This window comes from Equus quagga, chromosome 19 (genome assembly GCF_021613505.1).
Source record: "Equus quagga isolate Etosha38 chromosome 19, UCLA_HA_Equagga_1.0, whole genome shotgun sequence".
Lineage (NCBI taxonomy): Eukaryota > Metazoa > Chordata > Mammalia > Perissodactyla > Equidae > Equus > Equus quagga.
In genome coordinates, this window is record NC_060285.1 from 43,325,654 (window position 1) to 43,336,217 (window position 10,564).

Here is a 10,564-nt window from a genome sequence, read left to right on the forward strand (position 1 = left end):
AATATGAGGATATTAAAAAATGGTAAAACGAGTATTTATTTTGTACACTGTAAATTTAAACATTAGAAACAAGGAAAATAAATATGTTTTATTTGTATAAAACTTACCAAGAGTAGTTTGAACAGTTTGTCTTATTCTCATATATAAATCATTATTCAGAGCGAGCATCTTTTCTATGCCTTAGTGAATTGTCATAAATCAGTGAATTGTCTTTCTAAACTTCGATCAGTTTATGACCGTAGAAGTCTTTTATTGTCGTGTAACTACTGATAAAAAACTAGCTGCTTAAAACAGTTCTCACTTAGAAGCTCACAGTGCTCTGGGTGAGAAGTCAGGCTTGTTTAACTGCGTGTCTGCTTAGGTCTTGCAAGCCAGAGTGTCAGCTGGGCTGGGCTCTCATCTGGAGGCTTTGAGGAAGAATCATCTTCTGAGATCACTCACGTTGTTTGTAGAGTTCCATTTCTGTGGCTGTAGGTCTGAGACACCCATTTCCTTGCTAGCTGTCAGCTGAGGGCCACTCTCAGCTCCAGGATGCATCTACATTCCTTCTTACACGTCCCCCTTCAACTTCAAAGCCAGCGATGCTGCATCAAATTCTTCCCACCCTTCAAATCTCTGATGTCTCCTTCTACCAGATGGAGAATACTCTCTGTTCTTAAAGTGTTCACACTCTGGGTGAAGTACAGCCAAATAATCTCCATATCTTAAGGTCAACTGACTTGGGACTTTATATCTGCAAAATCCCTTCACAGTAATATTTAGATTATTGTTTGATGGAGTAACCAGGAGACAAGAAGCTCCAGAGACCATCTTTAGAATTCTGCCTACAATACATTTTACCCTTTGCACTTTCAATATTTTGAAATATCTGACAGATCTCTTAATGTCAAGTTTACTGGCAGCTTCACTTCCTCTGAAACATCTTTATCCTTTTTGCCACAACCAGTTTTCTCATTTATATTGATAACCTCACCTTCAGTAAGATCCTCTGGCTGCATATCTTGGGTCCCTAGAATATTGACAGCATCACCATTCCCATGGTCAGCCACCTTCCAATCACATCCTATCGCACTTTCCATATTATCACTTTTTTTCTTTACTGCACTTTCACATTTTGATTACTTATCAAAAAAAAATAATGGTCTGTGGGTCTATCAATGGAGACAAGGAGGCAACACAAAAATACACACGCACTCTGCTGCCTGAGTAACTAAACATAGAGACTAGTCACCAGTAGACTATGCTTCATGCTGATTCTTTCTCTTTTTCCCAGTTTGAGTAAACTGAGGTTTTACCTATACACTGAGTTTTTAATTTTATTGAAATACTTTTTTTCATTTTCAAAAGTTCTATTACTTTTGTTTTTGTAAATGCATCACCATTCTTTCCTGTTTCTTGTTCATGTTTAAAATTCCATCTATTAACTCAAAGATTGAATTGATAGCTACTATATTCTGCAGCTAATCATTCTGTTTACAAGAAAGGAGTATTAATTCTGTAGAGAGTCAGCAGAAATACTAATCTACAGAATTAGAATTCCTCTCTTATAAATACAATGATTAGATGCAGAATATGATAGCTATAACTGAAATCTTTAAAGAAATAGATGTTTATTTGATTGCAAGCTCATATTTGTGAGAGTGTTGGGGGACCCAAGTTCTGTCAGGTACTCACGAAGTACACTATCATCTTGGACACATTGTATGATTTTCAGGTAGAGGTTTCTCTGAGTAGCAGGGTAGGGTAATCAAGTAAAAACAAAGGTATGGGTACAAATTCCCAAAGGGAAATGACAGTGATGATAACGATGATGATATTGGTATTATTTTAATTAATTACCTTGGGTCATGGCAGAGGCTTTCTCGTCTGTTCTCTCTGTAGTCAGGAAGGTCTCTGTTTGTCTCTCTCTCTCTCCTTTTACTCTGCCCATACTTTCATCAAGGATGTAAAGATTATTTCAGGTGTCTTGTATTTATGTGGTGAATAAGAGTTTCATTCTGTGATGATCAAGGCCTAATCTCCCATTCCCATCTGGAAGATTTTGGTATCTTTATTCCCCCCCAGTGCAATCCCACTGTATGTTTTCACTTGTATCTCTGGTTTGTGCTTATTGTGTCTGTGCATCTGTGTGCGTGTGTGTGTGTGTATTTAGAAGAGAGAGCTGGGTATTCCCCTTACTTTCTTGAGAGGAGAGCAAGGCACTTAGTAGTATCTCTGTTGCAATTTATTCAGCATCCAATGTTTTCCATCGTTTTTTTCCAATGTCTAGACCACCATGCACACGGAAGTGGAAGTCTAGTTTAACGTGTTTGGTACACTTTTTATTACATATTCATATATCTCTAAACAATATATAGCATTGATTTGTATATTGTTAAGCTCCAAAGGTGAGGTAGCAAAGTATAAGAATACATGTTTTACTAAACATTTATTTTATTTGTGCAGCCCTGGTTATTTTCACCTCTGTATAGTTACTATATATTTTTTAATGGTTATTTATATGGTTTTCAATTTTTTCCCATTACAAATAATGCTGATAGAGGTGCAAATATTGGAGTATTGGTTGTGCTTATCAACTGCCATAGATATTTCCAAATAGCTTTCCAAAATATTTTTATCAATTTACAGTGAACCGGCACTGTACAAGAGTTTTAATTGCTGCATATAACTGTCAGAGTCGATATCATCACCCATTTTTATTTTAGCCATACTGAGTGGTATAAATTGATGTTTCATTTGTTTTTAGTTTGCATTTCTCTGAACATAAGTGAACTTTTCACGTCTTTTTTGGTGTGTGTGTGAGGAAGATTGGCCCTGACCTGACATCTGTGCCAACCTTCCTCCATTTTGTATGTGGGACACTGCCATAGTATGGCCTAATGAGTGGAGCATAGGTCTGCACCCGGGATCTGAACCTGCGAACCTCGGGCTGCTGAAGCAGAGCATGTAAACTTAACCACTGTACCACCAGGCCAGCCCCTCACATCTTTTTGCATTTGAATTTCTTCTTCTCAGATAAGCTGTTCTTTTACTTTGTCCATTTGTCAATTGTGTAATTGTTAATAATCTTTTACTAAGAACTGCAACACTTCTACGAGCATATCCTGGGGTTTTGTGGTGGTGGTGGTTTGTTTGTCTCTAGTATGACAAAGCACAGAAAGTTTTATTTTTATTATGGTCCAATATATCAATTTTTTTCTTTATGTTTGGTGCTTTTATTTCCTTAAGAATTTTTCCTTTGCCTACAATTATAAACATACCCTCCTATATTTCTCTATACAGGTTTGATGTTTTACTTTTCCCAATAAGTCTTAAATCCACATAGGAATTAATTTTTGTGTCTGGAGTAGTTTTATTACTTATTTATGGATAATCTATTCCAGAACAATATACTGGTTTATAATCTGCTGACTATAATACCAATTTAGTCATACATCAGGATGACATAAATTTGTGTTTTTCCACCTAATTCTAAACTATTCTATTCTCACTGTTTGTTTCTGCATCAAAACCACACTATGTAACATACATTCACCAAAAAGATCTTGTCTATTCTTGTATCTTGCTTTTCATATAAATCTTAAAATTAGCTTGCCAAGTTTCATGAAAACGTCCATTTGGACTTTAGTCAAGATTACTTCCAATTCATACATCTGGAGTGATGTTATTGAGCTTCCTATCCATGAACATGCTACCACTCTCCATTTATTTGAGTTTTCTTCAATATACCAGAAGAAAATTTTATCACTTTCTCCATAAAATCTTACACTGATATTGTTACATTAATTCATAGGACCATTACAATTTTTGATGCATTACATTATAAATGCAACATTTAAAATATTTTAGTATTCTGATTTTGGATATTGACACAATATCCAGCAAATTTACTGTATTCTATCATTACTTCCAGTGGTATGTTCACAGATGTCATAAAGTTGTCAATTTAGATATCATCTGAGAATGAAGATTTTGTTTTTTCCTCTCTTGATTATAAAAGGCTTGCTTCCAAGTATTCAACATTAAGTACAGCATTTGTCATAGGTTTTTGATACATACTTTATTAGCATATGGAAGTTCTTTAGCCCTTGTTCCTATACGGTTAACAGGTATTTTCAAACCAATAATGGTATTGAATTTTATCAAACTATTTTTCTTTTATCTATGGAAATTTTCACATTTTTTCTCTAATAGTGATGCAATGATTCTCTGAGTCAAAATCTTAACTTTCCTGGTGTTAACCCAACTTGTTGATAATGTTTACTTTCGATATTTTAAAGGAGTTGGTTTGCTAAAATCTTCATTTTTTTCATCTATTTTCACAATAACCTATCATGATTTTTGTTTTTTGCTGTATTGTCTGTAAAATTCCAAGTGTCTAGTGCTTTTATGTGTATACTGGAGTAGAGATGGGATGAGGTTTTTTTTTTCAGTTCTGGATGTATTCATTTATTAAAAAAATAAGCCTTCCTGAATCATTTTTGATGAGTTACATTTTTAAATATATTTTCCATCTTTTTAATGGTTTCAAACTCATTGCCTTAAAATTTTCACTAGCATCACAATCTTTTCATTCTACTTTAACTGGTTTGTCTTTTTTAAAATTAATCCTTTCACTTATTAAAAATTCTATTGTTTCAACAAAGAGCAGTGGCCTAGCACCAGCATTCTACTGCTGCACTTTTGTTTCTGAACTGTGGGCAAATCACTGCCACTGGACATACTTTCTCATCTCTAAAATGAATGTAGTATTTTCTTTTTAGCTCACATATTTCCGTGAGGCTCAAGTAATACATGATTGAAAATGTTTTCAAAATAAAAAACAAAAACACCCACCTAAGGATTTACAGGTTTATCTGGAGTATCTTTTTCAATAAGTGCATCACTTGTAACAAATGTTTTCCTCCAAAGCATCATGGGCATCTTTTGGAACACAAACAAAACTCAAAGAGCTTGTGCCCTCCACAGCAGAGTAAACCTTCCAAAGTCTGATGCTAAAAGTCATCTCTAGCTAATCTGAGAACTGCAATTCACTAACCATGATAATTACTTTAGAGACTAATGTGAAAAGATGTTTAATGAAGTATAAACGTTCTTTTAGCATACAATATATTCCCTTCGTTTCATAAAACTTGTAAAAATCATAGAACTCTTTTAAAGTACCTCAGGTCCTAATGGAAGGCAATACTGTGTGCAAAGAAAGTTCTTCCTAAATCCTTAACTACTTGAGCATACTGCATTTTCTCTGTCAACATCAAGTAAGCATTTATTAGGTTCCTGACCTCATACTATATACTGCAGTTAAAACGCAGTATGTAGGCAGTTATACAGTTAAAAGGTATGCAATGCTTTTTTTTTCTTTTTAAATATAAAGATTAATTAGAAAACATGAAGAGAAATAATCTTTAAAAAAGTCCTAACATCAAGTGGGTTGAGTAAGGCACTGAGGTCTTGAAAATATCTCATTTCAGAAAACTAACTAGGTTAACCCTAAATATATTAATTCAAATCTAAACATACGATAATAGCATTGAAAGTATTTGCTGCAGCTGGATTTGAGCGTTACGTGACTCAATACCATGTGACATGTCTATAAGGTTCCCTGAAGTATCCTACTGACTGTTTCCTCTGGCCCCCTTTCTGATATTTTTTATTCATCTAAATATTATTTCCAATTTGGACTATTTCTTTAATGAACTAGAACATTTAGCAAACAAGTGATTTGGATCAGTACTAAGGAGCCATATGTACAATTTCCAAGGGAAGTGTTCTAACTCTGGATTAAGAAGGGGAAGAAATGAGAAATCTCAGAATTATTATAAAAACAAAATGAAAGACCAAGAGTTGAGGTAAATTAAAAAGCATTGGGAAAAAGCTATCTTTAGAAAGGCTGATTTGCCTTTTGAGAGCAAGAATATTGGCTTGAAATGGTTATATACATCAATACCTTGACTTCCATTCAAATTGAACTATCTTTCACATTGAACTTATAGTAATAGGCTTGGATTATACATATTTTACCACCTTCTTACCTCCTATGGAAATGGGAAGATTGTATACAGTTTGTTTCTTTTACTGGATGTTGCAGAACGCTAAATCTGCAGGACTAGATGGAAAAACAAAGTTGGGCAGAGCTTCTCCATCTAGTCTGATAAAACTTCCTATTCAAGAGAAAGTGACTAAGGGTCAACAGCAATTACTTCAAAACTTATTTTACTATGTCAATACCTGAAAAACATATATTTTAAAAGATGAACATACAAAGTCCAAATAAAGTCATTTTTTAAAACTTTATTATTGTTTACCAATGGGGAGATGCAGTTTATTTACACCAGCAGCCATAGGGGCAAGGGGAATACACAGTTAAGTCAGCAATCTGTATAGGATGGACTACTTATGCAAAAATAAGAATCTCCAAAACAAAGGACAGTGGTGGGCTTCACTACACTTCCCCAATGATCCCAGCATGCGACAATGCCAGGCAATGGCCCCAGGCATGCGGTGGTGGAAAGTAACGTATGGAAGAAAAAGCCACAAACCACAGAAATTTGTAAAGAACCCCTTTCCCCCCATACACACACACACTCAGATACATAATAGAATTACACGGTGATCAATACACTAATTGAAGAGGGAGGGAGAGAAATTCTGCTGTTACAGGGAAAACAGGTAGGCAAAGGGAGAGTTCCTAACCACTGTCAACTACATGGTAGGGAGCATTCTCTCCCCAAAAAGACTTTGTCCCCTCAGGGCACCTGTTGGACCTAGCACACCTTACACCCATCCAGGGCAGGAGGCTACTGCCCTAATAGTGGGGGGCAAAAAATAAAAACTAAAACCAAGAGGGAGGTAACGTGAACCAACCATTACTCAAAACTACTCCCCACTTCTTCCTCCTCTAACAGGAGAAAAGGCCAGAAAGGAAACAGTAATGTGACAGTCTGCACTCCCTCTCTGAAGGAAGAGTGGACCATGGTCCTATCTTCAGCCTGTTTCTCAGACATTATTTGAAATTAGGCCAGTCTCACTTAAAACCTCCTTACTCTCTGTATCCCCTTAGAATGAGATGTTTACAAAAAGGGCAGATAACCCCAAAAAAGCAAGATATTTTAGCTCTTGCTTTTTTTTTTTAAAGTTATCACAATTCTTGGATTGAAGACCAATCTGTAACTAGGTCCTGACCCTAAGCACGACAACTCTGGGGGAGAATGCAGTAACAGATAGTCTTGAGGCCTTATTACTATGGTTCCCTTAATCCTCTAAAGTATGTAACCCAAATCAGTCCACATGGTCCAAACGGTTCCTTCTGGGATAAGGAAGGATACATGCACAGCAAGGGTTAAAGAAAACGCACCAACTCTATCCCCGTGTGTGTCAGTCAGCCTTGACTGCTCTTCTGCCTAAGTCCTAAGAGGCGGTATCCAAGTGGAGGCGGGGAGATATGACTCCTCAGGAAGTTAAGACAGAGCAGGAAGGCATACTAGCAAGGCAGTCCTATAGGAGAAATGCTTAGGTGTGACACTGCCTTTCATATACAAAAACTTAGGTTCCTTTCTCATCCTAATCCTAACACAGAAAGCCATAAGAAAGATTCTTCTGAGTCTCCCACAAAAACAAGAAGAAAAAAACATAAGAAACTTAAAAGAAGCCAAGGAAAGGGCAACTGGGCAGGCTTCAGAAGCAGGAGCATCAAGAGATGAAATGAAACTGGTCAATGTGAAAGCAGGGTGGCAGGCAGCACCTGGGGTCATGAGCTGCACCAAATAGGCAGTGGAGCAGGGACGTGTGGCCAAGCCAGAGAGATGAGGCTGGGTCCCTTACTAGGGCACAGAATGAGGTAAGAAAACATTTCAAATAGAGCAGCACCGTTCCCGCTCACCTTGGGGCTCCCATCCCTCTACACTTCATAAACCCTCCATCAGGGAGTAAAGTGGAGGGTAATTTTGATATGCGGCTCACACTTCCCATCCTCCCCATCCCATTCCCTGAAACCAGGGCATTTCTAGAGGCCCTTTCCTGACTTCCAACAACAAAAGGACAGCTCTTGTAAAGAAGGTCCAAAGGGGACCCAGTGGAGAGGGCTGCCCCTTGTGAGAGGCAGAGTGACGAGTCTAGATGTTCACCATAGCAGAGCTTTGTGACTGCCCAACCCAAGTAACAGGGGCATTCAACAGGATACTGCACAGTCAGATGAGATGACCCAGTCCTGCTCCTTGGCTCCTAGCACTAACCCATTCACATTACTGAGGGCAGCTGGAAGAGGTCCTCTCGGGACTTAGCTTTCAAACCACAACCTCCTGCACAGCCATGATGCTCTTCTACAGTTCAGTCTTGCCCCTGGGGTGGAAGGCAGTTAGTGACCTGGCATAAGGACCAAGTCAGGCTCACAAACTGGCTAGATAACTAGTAACAGAGTAGGAAAATGACTGCCCCACCAAACGCTTGTCCACAGCATAATGGATCCAGATATGAATCTTGCAGTTTGAGAGATCGTGCATAGTTGCAGAGGCCCCCCACTACTTCCCCAACAGATCATAACTAAATTCTCAGCCTGCCTGGATAACCAAGGGGTCCATTTGCCAAGCCTATGCCACAAGGTGGGGTGCCAGAAAGAGGGATCTGTTCAGCAGAAGGCTAGACTTTGTCCCCAAGACCGCTGTAGTCACTGTAAATGCTGGACCTCTGGGAAACTGGTGGCTTTGACCTTTTCTCTCGTTGGAGCCAAGACCACAGAGCTTCGCCTACCAGATTCAGCCGGGAATTCTCTCTCTCGGTTTTCCCAAATTGTAATTGTTAACATCCAGACCTCATACCTGACCTTCATTTGTCTTGGCGAAGGCCAAATCAGAGGCTCAGAACTCAGAGGAGCAGTCCCACTGAGGCCCAACCATCGAGGCCTGACCATCAGTTCTGTCCACACTGTCAGTTATCCAGGAAGCCCTTGACATCGGGCAGACAAAGGCTGAGGAACCAAAGGATTTTATATGCTGGGCACACAGCCACACACCTGTGCACTGGGGACAGTACTGGGATCTTGCGCACTTCCTGGTGTGTTTACAGATCAACCTGTATTGCATGGCGCGCGGGACGCACAGCTCCTCCTGCCCGGGGTTTCAAAGCCGACCCCGAGTAACAGACTTATAAAAGGATCCTAATTCCTAAATTCTCCCCTTTGGGTTTATAAAGGCTAGGATCTTCAATGGGAATTGGGACTGTTGTCTGAGTTTTTTTTTCCTACTCAGCTACCTAAATTCTCCAATCCACACGACCAGTCTGCGTCCCTGTCCTGGTCACCCCCAGACTCGCTCATGCTGCAGCTACTGGAATTCTGGGGGTGAGCGCTGCAGCTGCTGATCCGGCCCGCTCCCGGCCTCCGCTGGGAGGGAGCACAGCGGGAGGCGGCACGCTCCCTTCTCCTCCACCGGCTGGATGCCAAAATCCTTCACGTTCCCGGTCTCCGCGAACTCCAGGTAGAAGTAGCCACACTTGACGGCCCGGTGCACCTCAAAGCAGAAGCCCAAGCAGGAATCCTCTATCAGGTCTACGTATATCTCCTGCGCGATGGCCTCCAGCTTGTTGGTGTCCAGGTTGGCCAGGGAGATCTCCTCCATCTTAACCCGGGGGCGGCGGCGGGTCCCGGCGGGGGGGTCTGGGACGCGGAGGCCCGGCTGGGGGGCTCGGCCGCGGGGCCCGGCCGGGGGGTGCGGCTCGGCCGCGGGCGCTCTCAGTACTCACGGCGGGCTCCGCGGGCCGCGCTAGGCCTCAGGCCTCCGGGCCGCACCTCGGGCAGGCGGGCGGGGGCGTCCGCGGCGGCGGCGGGGCAGCAACAGCCAGCGGCGCCGGCTCCGGACCCCCGAGTCCTTCCGTGACTTTCTGCGTCTCCGGGACCTGTGCTCTGCGCTCGGGCCGCCCCGGACTCACCGCCGACGGCCGCGCCTCACCCAGCACCCGGTCGCTTCCGCTCCTGTCTGGTTTAGCCCCGCCTCCCTGCTTCCGCTCCCAGCCCGCATGCGCACTGGCCTCCGCAGACTCCAGGGCAGTTCCTGGCGCGCAGCTGCCGGAAAAGCCTCGGAGTGTGTGAAACTGGGAAGAGCTACAGTGTATGCGGCTTTCATTATCTCTAATTGTGAAAAGATTGCGGGGATGCTATTTTATATTACTTTATTTGTAGATGTAAACGTTCACTAATGAATTCAGCACCTATGCCTAATTGATTCCCTCATGAAGAAGGAAAAAATAGTTATGTGCAAGTTTGTGATATGATCTGAAATACAGTTTTAGGAACAGTTCTCCTGTTAATACATTTTGACTTGTACAATTGACTTGTAATCGTTTATAGTACTGCTGCAGTTGTCCTTTAAATCCACTAGATGGTGCAAGGGAACAAATTACAGTATAGTTTATCTTTCAGTCCTTTTTTGAGTGAAAGACTAGGCGCTAAAGGCATAGTTCATATATATTGATCACATGAACCTAAGGCATTTGTCTCATGTATAAGACCGTTAAGTTGGAGTGACTATAACTAGATCATCATATACATCTCTGAAATAATTCAAGGAGAAAT

At 40.8% G+C, this 10,564-nt stretch overlaps 1 protein-coding gene across 1 annotated transcript; it reads right to left on the reverse strand.

Annotated features, from left to right (window-relative positions):
* Positions 1-6,276: 6,276 nt before the first annotated feature.
* Positions 6,277-9,978, reverse strand: ATXN7L3B (ataxin 7 like 3B). Its single transcript, XM_046646474.1, has one exon. The coding sequence runs from the start codon at positions 9,609-9,611 to the stop codon at positions 9,318-9,320; it is 294 nt and encodes a 97-aa protein (XP_046502430.1). The 5' UTR covers positions 9,612-9,978; the 3' UTR covers positions 6,277-9,317.
* Between the last annotated feature and the right edge of the window lie 586 nt (positions 9,979-10,564).